This window comes from Schistocerca piceifrons, chromosome X (genome assembly GCF_021461385.2).
Source record: "Schistocerca piceifrons isolate TAMUIC-IGC-003096 chromosome X, iqSchPice1.1, whole genome shotgun sequence".
Lineage (NCBI taxonomy): Eukaryota > Metazoa > Arthropoda > Insecta > Orthoptera > Acrididae > Schistocerca > Schistocerca piceifrons.
Genome location: NC_060149.1, coordinates 736,201,554 through 736,221,965, shown reverse-complemented (window position 1 = coordinate 736,221,965; position 20,412 = coordinate 736,201,554). Strand labels below are relative to the sequence as shown.

Sequence of the window (20,412 nt, the reverse complement as noted above, 5' to 3'; positions counted from 1 at the left end):
TGTGGAGAGCGGAAGGGGTATGTGGTAATAGCACATTCTATATTCTGTTCCCAAAAGATTTTTTTCAGCGGGCTGCTGGGATTCTTCAGAGCCAACTGCGCCCTGTATACCCCTCCCCTTTCGTCCAGAATCTAATTACGCCCTTGTAATACCATAATAATTGAGCCTGGAATTCCACGCACAATCAAATCTTAAAATACGCATGCATTCAAGAAAAAACAAATGACAAAAGATATGCAAATGGTTCAAATGGCTCTGAGCACTATGGGACTCAACTGCTGAGGTCATTAGTCCCCTAGAACTTCGTACTAGTTAAACCTAACTAACCTAAGGACATCACAAACATCCATGCCCGATGTAGGATGCGAACCTGCGACCGTAGCGGTCGTGCGGTTCCAGACTGCAGCGCCTTTAACCGCACGGCCACTTCGGCCGGCAAAAGATATGCAATTAAAGGAAAAACATGGAATGTCAGAATTCCATCTTTTGTTGTGATGCATTTTATTTTATTTTAAAACAATGTACAGCAATCAATTTTTCCAAATCCACCGACCGGAGGGACTCTGTGCGTTGATGTGCTGAGATCATTTGAGGCGAATCTTTGGATTCGAGAGGCGAGGTGTTTAGAATCCACCCGTCAACAACACTGAAAATGGTTTTTGGACAATTTGGTGACTTTCTTCCGATAGGACTAAAAATTCCGCGCGGTGCGCCGTACGGTCGTAATTCCGAACTTCAGATTACTAAATGTTGGTGAACTGTGCAGTATTCAGCGAGCATACCAAAACTGAAAAACGCCGTTGAACTTTCAAAGCGTTTGTTGAGCTACAATTTCGGGTTTTTTAGGTATGAGGTCGCTTGTTCTATGCTTACACTGACTAATACTGAGGCGCTGTGTTGTGCGCGTGAACGTGGTAGTACACGCTATGCGAAAATACGGTGATTTTACACCAAGCATTGTGTGATAGATCGAAATACCAGAAAGGGTTTCGTCCCAATGGGAATGCAGCACAAAAATTCTTCATCAGAACGTATTTCATTCAGGAGCTTGACCTGGTCCTGCAAAAACGAATATTTGATACTATTTCGGATCGTGAAACTCTCCCCTGACTTAATTGTTCGATACCTAACAACGTTGTGCTCTCGGTACCGCACTTTGCGGAACAAGAGGACTTTTTCCACTTATAACTGTAGATATGACTTAAAAGCAGCATGTTCCAAAAGAGTATCTTTTTCCTGTCGAGAGTACACTTCTCTGGGCCTCCCTACATATAAGATGATGAGACCAAAGACTCATGTAGTGTCTACAAAGACCATTAGATGCCCAAAATTGCATTCCAAAAAACGACTCAAATAAACATAATACGTCAGGGCTGTGAAGTTATTTACGCAACGCATGGCAGTCATGTAGCCTCCGTAAGGCCACTTGCGATTACACAAACGAATAAAGAGAGAAACGCCAGTCACTGACTTCATACCTCTCTTCAGAAATAATTATATCTTCTGAAACTATCCTGAAAGTAATTCTGCAAGGCAAAAACGTCAAGAGAGACAATGAGCAAGAGAACATGAAACAAATAACTTGGTTAGGGTCCGTCTGGACTTAGAAAAAGCGCCACCAGAATAAATAAAACTGATCGCAAGCGTTACCAAAAAGATTTATCTAGGGTAACATTGTTAATTCAAGCCAACAAGAAGTTAATTCACAGGGAATCCTAAGTCAATATTTTAGTTTTTAGCTGTGCCACTGGTACACTGGTTGAGTGACATTATCTTTCATCGAAATAACTGCCAGTACGCACGCGAGAATTGAAAGCTCTTTCGGTGAAATGACAGCTCTTTCTGTTTACAGTGTCAATTAGACACGAAGTCTCACACGAAAATTGCGAAAAATGGCACGAATGACACTATATATGAAAATAACACTATTTTATATGGCAAGCAAATCAATATCCCACTGTAGTTACCTTTCATTTGTACACTGCACTGTCTAATGAAACAGTGTCCTGCCTAAAACTGAAATATTACTAAATAACTGACGAAATAAAGTACAGATAGAATTAAGTCGGTAGTTTCCAGACATAGAATTGATTAAAATTAATTGCAGGGCACGGTACCTAGAACTACTTTCATTAACACTGCTCGTTGTAGAAAGTCGGTAATTGAAATAATACTCGTTTTCCGCTCAGTGTAGTAGTAGTAGTAGTAGTTGTTGTTGTTGAAGTTGTTTCTCGTTGTCCTGAAAATAAACGGGATACGATTTCGCCGAGAGGTTCCCTCGGTTTTGAAAGCATTTAAGAGCAATCTTCTTCTTGGAGTTAGTATTGCGGTATAATTCCTTCATTCAGTCGAGTCATCGATAACGCAGATTAGCTGTGTTCTTAAAACGACGTAAACAGGTATTAAGTGGACTTCTTTGTAATGAAGCATCACATAAATTTACTCTGCTGTATAGTCTTCACTTTTAAATAACCACAATATACTTCATGCGTACTTGGTGAAACATTAACAGTATAATCCACTGGAGTACGTCTGGGACGAGCTAGATTTCGACTTCTCTCCATCACAGCTCACATCCAACTCTCCACTACTACTACTAGCCAGAGAAAACAGTAACTAAAGATAAATGAACTTCGCACCGATAACTCATAGAGTACAAGACATACCGATTTTCAAACACAAGTAATGCTTCAGTAGAATATTTTATATCAAATAATTGCTATTTAATTAAGACTGAATAATCACTTAACTTTGGGTAGTCTTTCATAACAATATATGAAAATTATGGGTCCCCAAACATCGTAATAAATCAGTGAATTTTCCCTGAGAAAATTTGCAGTACCGATGTTAGAAAATATTAAAAGGGCAAATGCGTATAATGTTGTACAACTGATTACAGTTGTTTCGCAGTCTACTATACTCCAGAATCATACATTTGTGGTCTCGTTATATGTGGAATTATACTTTCGCACTATGTGTAAAGGACAAGTGTGCCTGGGTGTTCGTCATGTATGTTAAGTTTCGTTCCAAGCTCCTGTACTGAATATGGGTCGTTGGCTTTCTCTGTCAATGTCCAATAAGTCAATAAGTAGCTTACACTGAAAGCATATCCAGACAGTCCTGCAAAGATATCACTGCAATTGAACGACTAAAGAAGTGGTGTACTGCTCGGTGTGAACGTACCAAGACACAGTGTCCTCGATGCTTTTGTCTTGAGCTGTGTGTCAATAGGTATACAATAAAGGGTGGAGAGAACACTTGATTCGTCTCAAGACTAGCGATGCTTAGTCGCCCCTGGCATGACTCACATCCGCCACAGTGCAAATATTGGTCAATCAGGAGTCAACGGTCTAAAAGAAAGCGTTGAAATTCATGCGGACAATAGTTCCAGAGACTAAGTGTTTTGATTTGGGTATCATGGTTTATGATGGATAAGTACGTTCAGTGTTCGATATCCCGTTTACGTTGTTATAATCAGAGAAGTCCGTGACTGGGAGACAAATTTCCAATGGCCTTTTTAAAGAAAGCATCCCACGAATCAACTGAAGTGATTTAGGGAAACCATGGAAATCTTCACAATTTCGAACAGTTGTGATGACTATCTTCCGTAGAATACTGTAAGAGCGATGTTGTGTTGATGGTTGCAGACACAACATCGCTGTTACAGAATTCTACTGAAGCCAGTTCATAGATGTTGGCCAGTGAGAGGATCATGTATACGATTGGAGTACAACCCCCCCCCCCCCCCCCCCCTCCACCCTGCGCCAGTTAAGGCCCGAAGAGGGTGTACTGAGTCACCGAAACTGGTTTCAATATAATAAAATAACATCAAAACGACGGTTGCAAGTTTTTCTTTTTATTATGAATAGTTTAACCATGTCATGATATTTCTTTAGGTGCTACAACGCATAACCCCTACCACGACTCCAAAACACATACAAGACGCCTGAATGTTTAATAAATTACTGAATGCATTATTTAACAACAAATACCCACTTGCTAAATAAAGGGCATACATTTTTCATGCACTAATAATATGCGATGTTACACTGTTAAGAAAAATAGTGGCATAAGGAATCCAATTTGTGAACCTATATCGCTATTTACATTATTTTGACTGATTGTCTCTCATTTTTTCAAGAAAATGCACAAAAATAATTGACTGTGGAAGTAAGAAACACTGCAGTAAATAAAACTATGGCTACTTACTAAGTGGTGGTACTAGCATGTAACGCACCCAGCAGCCACTGCCGCTGCCTCGCGTACAGCGCTCTCAGGCATAGAGACTTCCGCCTGAGAAGCGCAACTTCTATGTACCCTGCGTATATGTTAAGCACCGAGCTGGGTGAATAACCGCCACTACCTCAACACGTACACACTGGTTGCCAGTAACTTAAGAAAAAACGTCCTACACAAAACTGATAAATGGAGAATCAACGAGATAACACTCATACCACTTCTTACAAGACAATGCTCAGCAGCACAGTCCTCGCCTGGAGATAGAGAGGCTTATGCGCTACCAATAGCAGCCACTGAATTTAGTTTGCAGGCGACCTTAAAAAGTTCTGAAATTATGCTTACTACATGGCTCATGTATTTTGTGAAACTCGTCTGTGAGCTCTTTGATTCGCCCATACATTCTTATTTACAAAATATGTCGATATCTTTCATTAAACAAATGCTTTATTTAATAAAAAATACATTCCTACATGTACTCATGACATCCCTCCACTACAAATAAAACAATCAGGTTTAAAGTATTGGATGTTAAGATTTACCACGAATCCTCCTCTCGTGGTTCTCATGTATCGTTAGTGCTCTGATAACGTCACGTCTACGACAGTGTCACTGAAGACGAGGCACAAATCGGCTAATATCAGAGTCCAGTTCAGTGGGTGATACTGCTGCGTGGAGAAGTCTGTAGATGCGATATTACTACTGTATTTCGTATGGTGGTAAACGCAGTACTTCGTTTGGAGGATGTGTATAATCCTTGCGTATAATGATTTCCCCTTATAGTTCGCACTCTACTGGGTATTTTTTAGGAAAGATACGTTTCAAAGAGGTTGCCCGATAATTGAATTCAACTCCATCATGTATTAAACCAACCTGGTAAGCGTAATGTATTTTTATGTAACACACAATGAAAAACGCACTTGAAAATTTGATTCATTTCTCAAAATCTGTTATGCAGTTGATAAATAATTATTGATAAGGTCGATCACGATGCGTAATCACGGATATTTTAAGACAACATATTGAGGCTAGCCTAGCATGGTGGAACTGCGACGCATTTTCACATCTAACGTTATTGGTTGTAGCGTTAGATCAGCACCTAACACAAATCCAAGACATCACAAACTGACCAATCACATTATATGATTTATTTTTGGTCTGTAGCCTAATTTCTTAGGAGTCATGATCGGAGGTGACATCATGATCTTGTCACCAAATTGTAAGTTCGTATTACTTTCCAGTAGACAAATCAGAGAACCAGATATATATGATTTAATAGGTAATGGCGTATGTCAGTAGGGGAGCAGTGGGAACTCTGGCTAAAATCGCTGACATCAGCAATCAGCATCACTATAACAGGAATCGATGACATCAGCATCAGCATTCTCAGAAGTTCCATTTCCTCTGTAGTAAAGTCTCAGAATACATTATTTTATATTAGTACACCGTCAGTACAAATTTGTGTAATCGATATTCACGTTAAATAATTAAAACTGTGTACAGACAGACAACAGTTTGCATTAGACGCGTATCGTCTACTTGAGGCTGTTACCATATTCCATTAGAACTCTCATTTTATTGTTAATCATTTCCAATTTGTAGCAAGAGTGTTGTTATTTAGAAAACAATAATGTATTACAGTAAATGGTTAAACAGTAAAACTATAGGACCATGAGAGGTGCTCACAGGCCATCAGCTATCGCTTCCAGGTGGCTCTGGTGATTCAGCAGCGATTTCCATAACTCACTATGAAGCGACAATATGATGTGAGTGGTGTTAGTGCTGTCTCTCCAATGTGCGCTTTCTCTCCTCCAAAGTCAGTCAATTGTATATGTCTCGAAAACACTAAATTACCCACCACTGATACTGTTGAAGTAAACAACAAAAAATGGCTTAAATTTAGGAAAATGCAGATCAATGATATTAGTTATTAATCTGTCATGTAGATAAAATGTGTGCTAATCACGTTGTGCCCAGAGCACTTTTATCCCCTATCACCGAACTTCTCATGATTTCATCTGTGGTAGTAGTGTCAATACATGATTCATGTGTATCCCTCTTCGTTTATGGAATCATTCTACTTTATATTGCATAAAAATATTTTCTTGCGTTTCCAAATACAGGTGACTTGTTGCTCTTATGCACTGAGAGAGAATACTAAGCGTTCAGATGCCAAATGAAGGTTGTCTTACCCAGATCAAAGACCGCAGTAATAAAACGACTCTATGTAAGAATAGTTTTTCACCTTATATTCCTGTGTTTAGAAACAGTGATTTACCAAAGGAATGGAGGCGTATCAATTTACACCACAACAGAATCTTATAGCTGGAAATGTATTGCAAATCTTTCCAAGTATTTTAAAAGCTACATATCACACCTTATAATATACGGGGTGGTCCATTGATAATGAGCGGGCCAAATATATCACGAAATAAGCATCAAACGAAAAAACTACAAATAACGAAACTTGTCTAGCTTGAAGGGGTCAACCAGATGGCCCAGTGGTTGGCCAGCTAGATGGCGCTGTCATAGGTGAAACGGATATCACTGCGTTTTTTTAAATAGGAACCCCCATTTTTTATTACATATTCGTGTAGTACGTAAAGAAATATGAATGTTTTAGTTGGACCACTTTTTTCGCTTTGTGCTAGATGGCGCTGTAATAGTCACAAAGTATAAGTACGTGGTATCACGTAACATTCCGCCAATGTGGACGGTATTTGCTTCGTGATACATTACCCGCGTTAAAATGGACCGTTTACCAATTGCGGAAAAGGTCGATATCGAGTTGATGTATGGCTATTGTGATCAAAATGCCCAACGGTATCCTGGACGACATCATCCAAGTGTCTGGACCGTTCGCCGGATGGTTACGTTATTTAAGGAAACAGGAAGTGTTCAGCCACATGTGAAACGTCAACCACGACCTGCAACAAATGATGATGCCACAGTAGGTGTTTTAGCTGCTGTCACGGCTAATCCGCACATCAGTAGCAGACAAATTGCGCGAGAATCGGGAATCTCAAAAACGTCGGTGTTGAGAATGCTACATCAACATCGATTGCACCCGTACCATATTTCTATGCGCAAGGATTGCATGGCGACGACTTTGAACGTCGTGTACAGTTCTGCCACTGGGCACAAGAGAAATTACGGAACGGTGACAGATATTTTGCACGCGTTCTATTTAGCGACGAAGCGTCATTCACCAACAGCGGTAACGTAAACCGGCATAATATGCACTATTGGGCAACGGAAAATCCACGATGGCTGCGACAAGTGGAACATCAGCTATCTTGGCGGGTTAATGTATGGTGCGGCATTATGGGAGGAAGGATAACTGGCCCCCATTTTATTGATGGCAATCTAAATGGTGCAATGTATGCTGATTTCCTACGTGATGTTCTACCGATGTTACTACAAGATGTTTCACTGCATGACAGAATAGCGATGTACTTCCAACATGATGGATGTCCGGCACATAGCACGCGTACGGTTGAAGCTGTAATGAATAGTATATTTCATGACAGGTGGATTGGTCATCGAAGCACCATGGGCCGCACGTTCACCGGATCTGACGTCCCCGGATTTCTTTCTGTGAGGAAAGTTGAAGGATATTTGCTATCGTGATCCACCGACAACGCCTGACAACATGTGTCAGCGCATTACCAATGTATGTGCGAACATTACGGAAGGCGAACTACTCGCTGTTGAGAGGAATGTCGTTACACGTATTGCCAAATGCATTGAGGTTGACGGACATCATCTTGAGCATTTATTGCATTAATGCGGTATTTACAGGTAATCACGCTGTAACAGAATGCGTTCTCAGAAATGATAAGTTCACAAAGGTACATGTATCACATTGGAACAACCGAAATAAAATGTTCAAACGTATCTACGTTCTGTATTTTAATTTAAAAAACCTACCTGTTACCAACTGTTCGTCTAAAACTGTGAGCCATGTGTTTGTGACTATTACAGCGCCATCTATCACAAAGCGAAAAAAGTGGTCCAACTAAAACATTCGTATTTCTTTACGTACTACACGAATGCGTAATAAAAAATGGGGGTTCCTACTTAAGAAAACGCAGTGATATTCGTTTCACCTACGTCAGCGCCATCTAGCGGGCCAGCCATAGCGCCATCTGGTTTGCCCCTTGAAGCTAGACAAGTTTCTTTCTTTGTAGTTTTTTCGTTTGATGCTTATTTCGTGAGATATTTGGCCCGGTCGCGATCAATGGACCACCCTATATATATATATATATATATATATATATATATATATATATATATATAGTGTGAGTCACCTAACATTACCGCTGGATATATTTCGTAAACCACATCAAATACTGACGAATCGATTCCACAGACCGAACGTAAGGAGAGGGGCTAGTGTAGTGTAATTGGTCAATACAAACCATAAAAAAATGCACGGAAGTATGTTTTTTAACACAAACCTACGTTTTTTTAAATGGAACCCCGTTAGTTTTGTTAGCACATCTGAACATATAAACAAATACGAAATCAGTACCGTTTGTTGCATTGTAAAATGTTAATTACATCCGGAGATATTGTAACCTAAAGTTGACGCTTGAGTACCACTCCTCCGCTGTTCGATCGTGTGTATCGGAGAGCACTGAATTACGTAGGGATCCAAAGGGAACGGTGATGTACCTTAGGCACAGAAGAGACTGGAACAGCACATCACGTCCACATGCTAACACCTTTTTATAGGTCTTTTTCACTGACGCACATGTACATTACCATGAGGGGTGAGGTACACGTACACACGTGGTTTCCGTTTTCAATTACGAAGTGGAATAGAGTGTGTCCCGACATGTCAGGCCAATAGTTCAATGTGGTGGTCATCATTTGCTGCACACAACTGCAATCTCTGGCGTAATGAATGTCGTACACGCCGCAGTACATCTGGTGTAATGTCGCCGCAGGCTGCCACAATACGTTGTTTCATATCCTCTGGGGTTGTAGGCACATCACGGTACACAATATCCTTTAACGTACCCCACAGAAAGAAGTCCAGAGGTGTAAGATCAGGAGAACGGGCTCACCAATTTATGCGTCCTCCACGTCCTACGAAACGCCCGTCGAACATGCTGTCAAGGGTCAGCCTAGTGTTAATTGTGGAATGTGCAGGTGCACCATCATGCTGATACCACATACGTCGACGCGTTTCCAGTGGGACATTTTCGAGCAACGTTGGCAGATCATTCTGTAGAAACGCGATGTATGTATGCTGTTTGGGCCCCTGCAATGAAGTGAGGACCAATGAGGTGGTCGCCAATGATTCCGCACCATACATTTACAGTCCACGGTCGCTGTCGCTCTACCTGTCTGAGCCACCGAGGATTGTCCGCGGACCAGTAATGCATGTTCCGTAGATTCACTACCCCGTGCTTTGTGAAACCCGCTTCATCGGTAAACAGGTAGAACTGCAACGCATTCTCTGTTAATGCTCATTGACAGAATTGCACTCGATGATTAAAGTCATCACCATGTAATTGCTGATGTAGCGACACATGAAACGGGCGAAAGCGGTGACGATGCAGTATGCGCATGACACTACTTTGACTCAGTCCACTGGCTCTCTCAATGTCCTCAGGTGTGGGTTCATGGCAACAGCAGCTAACACACCAACTGCACCCGCTTCTCCTGTGACGGGCCTGTTACGGACCCGTTTGCGTGCTACGACCATACCTGTTGCATACAGTTGGCAGTAGCTGTTTTGCAATGTGCGGCACGTTGGATGCTCTCTGTCTGGGTATGCTCATCTCCGCCTTTTCAGAGTTCGAATACACCATGGTCACAGTTCCTACAGCACTACACTATCACAGACACCTGGTAACACGGTCTACTACAGTTGGTCTGCGTGCGGAAACGAATGCAGAATAACAATAGCAGCAAGCGCTACATGCGGACACTGCGACAGCTAGACCAAACCACAACAGTGCACTACAGCCACACTCGTAAACACAGTCGTCATCGTAAGCATGTCCTTGTAGATGCTGCTCGCCGACCGTGGCCCGTGTTTGTTACAACACGCAACTCAACGTCGGAGGTTTCAAGGGTCAACTTTAGGTTGCAATATCTCCGGATGTAAATAACATTTTACAATGCAACAAACGGCACTGATTACGTATTTGTTTATATGTTCAGATGTGCTAACAAAACTAACGTGGTTCCATTAAAAAACGTAGGTTTGTGTTAAAAAACATACTTCCGTGCATTTTTGTATGGTTTGTATTAAACAATTACACTAACCCCACTCCTCCGTTCGGTCTGTGGAGTCGGTTCGTCAGTATTTGATGTGGTTTACGAAATATATCCAGCGGTAACGTTATATATATATATATATATATATATATATATATATATATATATATATATATATATGCGTGTATGATTAAGCACACACACCCAGACTGCTGTGGATGTGGAGTGTTGACTAACCCGTTATAAAGAGAGAGAGAGAGAGAGAGAGAGAGAGAGAGAGAGAGAGAGAGAGCGCTCAGTTACACTATTTCATGCGTAGATTCCCGTGGGGGCCCCAGTACTTATCCCTCCAGACCCTACATCTGGCATATCCACATTGCAGTACGCACAAAACAGTTAAGCGGGCTAGAAGTTTAAAACTGGATTGAAAGTCCAGTCATATTTAGAGGGTTTGGCGGTTACATCACGTGACTAGAAGTGTAGCCATCTTGGTCTTCACCCAAAGATTTTTGCTACAAATAATAATCATCAACAAAAATCGTTTACTATTGGTAGACATTTTGGTCATATTGCTATGCTAAAACACATTCCAGTGTTTATCCTGCACATAGACAAATACTGAAACAGACTGATGTGGGATATAAACCAGCGTCCTCTAGGGAATTGAAATGAAGTACACACATTCCAGACAATCAGGCCCAATAAGGGACTATAAAAACTACAGTCAGCATGTCTATAGTTTTCATTATTTAATGTGCAAATCGATTACATGAACTACCAAGCAGCTATACTGACAGTCCAAATGTAGACTATGTCTTGCTGGAATTCCATGTAGCACATCTGGATGATTGTCTATTCATAAGCGAATTACATTTCAAAATCAATGTGGAAATCAGTTGCATTACAAGAATCTAGATTTAACAGAATATTTTCTGAATGGTGGGAGGAAGTGGATGACTGGCTATTCATCTATGTTGAAATCGATTCATCAGCCAAGTTACTGGGCTCATACACTTGATATTGAACCAAGACTGAGTAAGATGATGATACAGCGAAACATATTTATTATTTATGGTTATCAATTGCAACTACGACTGGAAGATGTTCCACCTTCCCTAGCGTTAAGAATATGGAAACATGCAATAAGAGTCTTCACCTTCATGACGGTAAATGTGGGAATGCAAATAATAGCTCTGCATCTGTGTAACAAAGGAGAGGCCTGTCTGTCTTGTTGGCAAAGATAAAGAACTAGTTTCGTCTTCCTGATATCTAAAGGAACCAATCTACCGAGAAGACGTAAGCCATTACCTTTTAAATCATGCATATTTAGTTCCGTAATTTGTCTACTAGGAAGTAATATGAGCTTGTAAGTTGATCACGTGATTATGACATCACTTCCAGTTATGACTCCTATGAAATTAGAATACATGTTGAAACTATTGAAAAAATTTCGTAGCATGATTGCTTGGTTCATGAGGTTTTCGATTTGTGTGGGAGGTGCTGCTAGCCTTACCGCCTTAAAACTACAAACATGAAACATGAGAAACAGGAAAGGAGGATACGTGATAAATCTAGCTGACCAGAACATTAAAACTGATAATTTTGTTGTTGTAGGGGGAATGCACATGGAATGTGAAGAAGAGCATGGCTGTATATCAAGACAGTTCACCAGTCATTACAAATTACCTGCCTGATAGGCATAACAGTATGTGCTCCAATCTAGAAGTGATGTATCGCCCAACGTGTACCTGTCTACGTCGATCAAATCTGTATCTTTTTATCACTGGCATACTACGTTTCGGGAATTGATTCGAATTTTCAGGTGCTTTAGTCAAAGATGTGTAACATATAATCATCTTCTAAGAATCAAATGTGTAATTATTCTCAAGAGGGAATGTGAAGGATTTCTTGATTCTCCTTGTATGGTAGAAAAATCCATAGGGAGAGCAAGGTCAAGAAGTTTAAGGACGGGATGGAGACAGATTTGTATACATATGAAAAGTACGAGATTGCAAAGAACATATATATACAAGATATTAATGTTTATAAAGGGTGTCAGAGCGTTTCTACTATATTTTATCAGAACTGCTTGTTTTGGGGATGCCGAGTGTGGGAGGATGTGAGAACTTAGTACCTGCTAATGCGTGTGTCATAGAATTTCGATGCAGGGATGGCAAAGTTCCTTATGTAGCAATTGCTTGTGGAGCAAATGACATGAGAATCTTTGAAGCACAGAATCTACCATCGTCATTAAAAATCATCTGAAAGTGCAACTTCATTGTGTATCTATCTTGCGACGAAAGTTTGTTGTAATTAAAGAAGAATGTAAACTATCTGTTTCAGTCAGAGTTGTGAAATGTTTCATATGGTCACGACCTATTCGGCTGCTAGAGGCCATATTCACATCTGTATTAGTTGGTTTCTGAGGAATCAATCAAATTTATCACCGAGGTGGTTGCCACAACAATAAAAGGGAAAGGGCATATCTCTGTCCTCATAAAGAGAAAGTAACTGCAAAACCAACAATGTTCCAGCCTGGCATTCATTCGATTAAACCAAAAGGAACTCAGCGCTGATAGTTACGAAGATTTGATGGACTCTCTTAACACTGATGCTGAACGAAGAGGAGTTCTTCTTCCTACAACTTATATTGGCAACCCTCACAGTATACTATGCTATGGCCATTGTTGCCCTCCTAGCTAAGCCTGATATGTTTCTTACAATAACTTGCAACCCCAAGTGCACTGATATTACCTCTCGACCGAACCCATGTGGAAGGGATGAACATAGGCCTGAGTTAGTTTCTGGGGTCTTCATTTAAAACTGCAAGAGGTGTTGGACGATCTTTTAAAATAACATGTACTAGGCGTTGTCATTGGTTATTCTTGTGTTACTGAACTTTAAAAAGGAGGTCTCCTTCATTCACACATTCTGCGCATTCCGCCAGATGAAGATGAATTACGATCAGTTGAGGATGTAGACTCTAATTTGTGTAGAAGTTCCAACTAACGAAACAGACCATGAACTCTTTGAAGTTATTCATGCATCTTGCGATACTATCATTCCAGTCCACCTACGTAGGAACAAAAATGTATCTAAAAGTACCCAAAAGGCTTTCAGGAGCAAACTAATTTAAATATTAATGGCTACCTGTTTATAGACGACGCAATAATAGCGTCACGTTGACAGTTACATCACTTATCAGTGATAATCCGTTAATTGTACCATACTGCAGATTCCTCAGTAGAAAACACCTGTCTCATATCAGTCTTGAGCCTTGTTCTTTAATCAAACAGTTAAATATTTGCACAAATCCGTAATTAAAGGACATGACTGCGTGGCGTTACGATTGCGTTCAGAATCAGCGCTGGGGGGAGTGGACGTTTACTTGAGCTGTCGTTATGTGGGTCTATCAGACCTTATGTGACTTTAACACAAACACCGACTTTTCTACCGATTGTATGATCGAGCGGCTGCCTGTCATTTTACCGAGAGAGCACTTGGTGTACTTTCAAGTGGGATACGAAGCTGCTGCTGACCTCCATAGGGACGCCAAACTCGCGGCATTTTTAAATCGTGTAATGATAATATCACCGCCGCAAGTACCTTTACCACGAAATTCCAGAACATTTTCTGTGGACAAAAGGACCCTGGATTATTCGCAAGAAAAACACCAAGTGCTCTGGACGCACTGTCAATCCACGCGTCATCAATAGGTATTGCGTACGACTTACTATTTCTTCAGGTCAAAGGGCCGTAGTCGTTTGAAGATCTACGCATAGTTGTTGGAAAACTGGGGAACTAACTTCTCCAAGGTGTAGAAAAATTATGTCTAGTCACTCATACGCCGACAATGCTTTGTAAGGTGATTGTTTTATGCAGAGCGGTAAGCTCGATTTTTCATGAATTGGACATACCTTAATCCTTCCGACCACTTTGTCGAATTGTTGTCCTTTAACCAAGAACTTATCATATTTTCACTGTCTTGGCTGGCACGTTCAACAGAACCCTGAATTTGACTGTGCACAGTTTTCAGTTCTGACCAAAGATTTGCGAGTTCACTTATAACATTGTTAACAAATACTCTGCTATTTTCAGATTGAAGAATGCACGGCGCCCCTACTGTTAGGAATATGTCATTCAGATGATAAGCCACTTCTTCAGCCTTCTTTGATGTTAACGCACGAAGGAGAACAAATTTTGTGAGATGGTCTTGGTAAACTAGAAAGAATTTTAAATTTGCGTGTGGTTGTGTTTGGAAATCAGTCAAAGCGAATTGGCATCTGCTATTCATTTCCGAATGGAGAATTGGCTTTTAAAATAGTCCTCTTTTCTTTTTTGTCAACAAAAATTGATAAATAGAGGCATATCATTTCCTTTGTGATATCGGTTAACATCCTATCGCGACCACCATGACCCACAGCTACATGAGCTGCGTCAGTCACATCATAAAGTTAATTAGCTGGAACAAAGTATTTTCTTCGTTGATCCATTATTGCATCAAGAAAGTATTTTATATTCCCTCCACTCCGTGCAATGAGTTTTTTCACATCAACAGTTTTCTAAACAGCAAATCGTTTCAGTCTTCTTTTTTGTAATGATGTTCTTTTTTCCAACTTTTCCGCGTCTTCTACTTGTTTAACCAAATCACCATATTCGTCTCCTGGTAACACATTATAATGAGAAGACTTTTATTTTCCCCCAGAAACTTTTCTCTCCACAGCTTTTGATTTTCATGTCTACGAAGGTTCGTCCATGATGAAACGCTTCACAATAATTATACTAGGATTATAATAAAATCTTTTAAACGCAACCAGAAACTTAACACGCGCACTCGTCGATGCAAAATACCATTCAAAACAAAAAACAGTGCGAGCTAAGAGCGGTTGAGAGGCGAGTGGAGCGAGCCAGAGATGATTCGGGGATTTCCTGTTCCTATAGGCAGCGACATGTGTTTCGACTAGGCAGAATTAGTTCAGACTAGAACGTATCAGTTTATCCTAAAGCATGTAAATTCTAACTAGGACAAACAGTTTCGACCTAGACTAAACTGTTTTATCTTATCGGTAACAGGATGAACGAGTTTGACCTAGGCGAAACCAGTTCATCCTAAAATCTGGTTTGGCCGATAACATATACAACACCACTTGCCATAGGAACGAGGTCCAGCAGGTGTGAGAAAAGGTTTTAGAGAGCAAAAGTACTTCGAATTGTCCTAGAACTTCAGGAATCCAGATATGGTCTCAAAATCTCTTGTTCATAGAAATAGTTAATTTTGTCTAACGATTACTGTATGATTTGTGTTATAGAGTTAGCTGTCTCAGATTCTGATGAGTGTGGAAATGTCACTTATTGTAATAAAGTCGGGTTTACAAGCTTTAACGACTGTCTCATCTCTAATATCGTTTATCATAGTATTTGCAGTATCGTGGTGTTAATTTACATCTGGACTGAGTGCGACACAGACCAGTGTTCTCTATAGGTCTCGTGTGGTATCCATTTTGTATTGTCAAACGACTGTCCAGGGGACGTGCAAGACAGTTACGTTATGTGGGCTGCATGAAAATCAGGCGGAAGGCAATTGATTCAAATGGTTCAAATGGCTCTGAGCACTATGGGACTTAACATCTGTGGTCATCAGTCCCCTAGAACTTAGAACTACTTAAACCTAACTAACCTAAGGACATCACACACATCCATGCCGGAGGTAGGATTCGAACCTGCGACCGTAGCGGTCGCGCGGTTCCAGACTGTAGCTCCTAGAACCGCACGGCCACACCGGCCGGCGCGAAGGCAATTGACAACATGGCAACATGATAATACATTGAGATGTACTGTGGTACACTATGTGATCAAAAGTATCCGGACACCTGTCTGAAAATGACTTACTAGTTCGTGGCGCTCTCCATCGGTAATGCTGGAATTCTGTATGGTGTTGGGCCATTCTTAGCTTTGATGACAGCTTCTACTCTCGCAAGCATACGTTTAATCAGGTGCTGGAAGGTTTCTTGGGGAATGGCGGCCCATTCTTGAAGGAGTGCTACACTGAGGAGAGGTATCGATGTCGGTCGGTGACACCAGGCACGAAGTCGGTGTTCCGAAACATCCCAAAAGTGTCCTATAGGATTCAGGTCAGGACTCTGTGCAGGCCAGTCACTTACAGGGATGTTACTGTCGTGTAACAACTCCGCCACAGGCCGTGCATTACGAGCAGGTGCTCGATCGTGTTGCAAGATACAATTATCGTCTCTGCTTTCTACGACACACTACATATATGGTGAGTCGGAGGGCTCTCATTTAATTTCAGAGGTGCTATAATTATAAGCAATTTCAGATATGGTATAGAGCTCTATGTGGCAGCATATCCTCGTCCTTAGCCAATGGAAAAACGCTATTTAGAATTGTTTAACTTGTTAAAACTTACCGAATGGCTTCAGACGAAATCGAGAAAATGGTGATATAATATTCAGCGCTAGACAAGTTTCATACAAGTCCAATGACCGACTAAAGCACTAAAAATTATTTAAACACAAAACTGTGAACTGTACGGTAAAACGAGCTACTTGTGACAGCTTGTCACCGATCGAAGAAACAGATTGTAATGTGGGTAGAGAACTATTAAGTGTTACTGACTGCTGGAAATAAAGTCTCCACTACGAGCATCTTTGAGCTCTAAGACGCAGAAGACAGTGTGGTCTAAGCCAGCTCAGAAAACGATCTCTAGACCACCCTGAAACCTGTCTTCATTTTCCGAGTCTCAACACAAAATATAAATTCATGATATATAGACTTATAGGGACCCAAGTGCAACATATTGCACTCTCTTTCGCCTCTGTGTCAGAAACGCATCATGAGACAGGTTTCACGGTCGGAGCTGGTCGAGCAAACTCACATTTCATATAATGACCTCTCAGATATGCTCGACAGAATTGAAGGCAAATGATTTGGGTGACCGCACGAGCACCACCATATTTGTATGTTGGTATGGAAATGATTCTGACACAGTTCGAGAGCTATGGGATCGTGGATGCACATTTTGAAGTTAGAGGTCCCCAGATAGTAACTGAACAGACGAGTGTACATTCTCGAAGAGTAGCTTCCTGTATTGTTTGCCGGTAAGAGACGATGGTAAACGTATCAGGACACTAGTTCATCCCATTTCAACATCCCGCATACGATAGCACCTCGACCATCTGCCATTTTGTCAGCCAGAACGCATCATCTCATTTGGTTTTCGACGTCTCCCTGTACTCGTAGCGTGCCATGAGAGTAGACCGACATATATCGTGAATCATCACTATAGCCTACTTTTTCATGCTTCTAAGATCCAAAGTGAGTCGTCTTGCGCAAATCCTAATCACTGCGCCCTGTGAGGAGCGTTGAGCAGAGGCACACTTCGGGGACGATGGTTTCTGTATCCTGTAGCGTGAAGATGGTTGCGGATGGCAAGTGAATTCTCTAGCGGCGGTTTTATCCAAGACTGGGTACTCCCGTCACATCCTCGATAACTGACAAGTGAAAAGTCCAGTGCTCCAACGATCTCGGTGATTGAGTTTACCGTGCGTTGGGCAATCATGATCTCGTACCGCTCTTCTTGCCCACACTGTTTTCGACTGTGAAGCCGACGTCCAGTACGAATTCAGGCAACATACCAGTCATTAGACATACTGAAATATTTAATTCACGACTTAAGAGTGTTTCCCCTCTAACACAGAAACTATGTTTGTTTCAATCGCTCACGAGAGAGTGAGACATCGGCGCCGGTGGCCGTTCTTCAATGAACTTTCAAGAATCCGACCCCTTGGCTGGAAAGTGTTAACACTGTCTATGAACAATATAAGGATGTGCCTTCTCGAGCGAACCTTCTTTGAGTTGGCCCTGCGTCTAATTTTTCAACAGCCCCCTGTAGCAGTGCTGACGTTAAGTGATGTGTAGATAACGTTCAGCCAGACTATCCCAGTTGTCTATTGTCACCTTCAGAGCACCAACTGTCTTCTTGCTCTCAACTATACAATTGTCCGACGCAAACAAATGGCAGCACCGCCGTTGTGTATGTCAGCTTTGAACAGAAGTACAACGTTCACGTTATGCGTTTCATTTCCTCAAGTTATTGGTACTCTTGTAACTTGTTTTCAAATTTTCTGTTGTACGTCCATTCTAATCATCGCCATTGGTATCGACAACGACTTCACGAGAGAACTCAACAATTTCTTCAGAAATTGCATCACCATGCTCTACCTGAATTATCCAATCTCGATTAGCCTATGGCAGTTATCAGCACAAGTGTAATAATACTTTGGATTGCAGTTACATAGATATTTATGCAAACATAATATGCTTATTCGATTCTTGAAGTACCGATTTAGCTGGTGACACAAATCAAAATAATAGGTTTCTTCGCTTTTTTCTTTCGTAGTACTGTCGGATACTTACGGTACACTTTGTAAATTAATTCTCATAGTTTTGGCGACACTGACAGCGAACGCTGTTTTCAGATGCTATTTAAGGGGAACATGGAACTATAATAGTTTTAGTGAAGTTTACCAATGAAATCAGGCCATTAATTTACTTGTTCGTTCTAAGCTTTCTCGCTGGCACCACATGCACTGGTAATTAATCTCACAGTGAGTATCATACTAGCAGGTTATAACTAGAAACAAATAAATATGTTCGTGGCAGCTCGAAAGAAACGCGCCGAGTTCATTAATTTGTGTACCGAAAATCCGTCGTAGTTATTAAGCTACACAGCACTCACTTTGAAGCTCAGGATGGGGAACAATTCTGGTGTGGAGTTCCATAGTGTAAGGCTGACCACTTCTTAGAAAGTTTCTCTGACATTTCTTGAACTACTCTAGCACATACAACAGAAAAAAACACAAATTTAACAGCCACTTGTAGTTACTATAAAGTATTTTGCTAGAACAAAGGTAAACATCCTCAATGGCTATCAGCACAACGTTTTGTATGTAGGTGGGTATACTGTGATGATAAATGTATACTACTGATAGTTGTCAGACGTGTGTGTTTTTCTCAATTCAGGATCAATAAAAAGAACTCCTTTTGAAGCTTAATATGTACTTTATCGTGAGCTTCTTAACCTAATTTCAACAGAAAGTGTAATTGAGTTTGGTAAGGAATAAATGAAAGAATTCAGCAAAGAAATTTCGAGCATGCAGCTTGTTTCAGATGATAACAGTATACAAATTCAACAAAATGATACTTGACTGGCGTAGTTACAATCTTCGGGAAAGGATTTAGAATATTCCCATTATATTAGCAGAGTAAATCAACTGAAACTGGCTACAAGGAAGAAATTTCATTAATTTATTATTCGTTGCGCTGTGAAATCATCTAAGTTCACAAATGGCTAAATTATTTGCTAGCAAAAATTCAGTTCACTACATTGATTTTCGCCATTTTTGTTACTAAAGTGTCCGTTACAGAAAATTTCGATTTAAGATGCACTAAATTAAAATCGGTTACCTTTTTGTCATTACTGCAACACGTGCCTTTATAGGCATCAAACATTTAGAAATGGACAGATAATTTGTTTTACGCTGGGCCTTACCTGTTTGCATGGTGAAGATGATGAAAGACGAAGTGAGAAGCCAGTTAGCGTCCTCCTTAGTCAGGTCGTATATGCCGGGAATGCCCGCGTGGCTGGAGTTGCTCCGATAAGCTCCATTAATAAAATCACAAGGTGTCTCATTCGTCTCCATTGCATGTATAGAAAAGAGAGAGAAATAAATGACACGACAAGTTTATCTTATATGTTTTAACTTAGATATCCTAATTAGGAACAGTGCTACTGGCATGAGCTAATTTCACTTATGCTACTGAACGTGTATGTGCCACGCCTGGTATGAAACTGTTGTCAGGGTGGTTGGATGCAAGTGTCTTACGTGGGCTCTTTCAAACGTAAATCTGTTACAACTTCCCTTT

General features: G+C 40.8%; 1 protein-coding gene across 1 annotated transcript in view; it reads right to left on the bottom strand.

Moving 5' to 3' along the window:
• LOC124722682 (putative ammonium transporter 3) overlaps positions 1–20,189 on the bottom strand; it is a 234,576-nt gene extending 214,387 nt beyond the window's left edge. Inside the window, exon 1 of the mRNA XM_047247825.1 lies at positions 20,039–20,189. Coding sequence (XP_047103781.1) covers positions 20,039–20,189 — 151 coding nt within the window. The remainder of the gene's footprint in view (positions 1–20,038) is intronic.
• Positions 20,190–20,412: the final 223 nt, after the last annotated feature.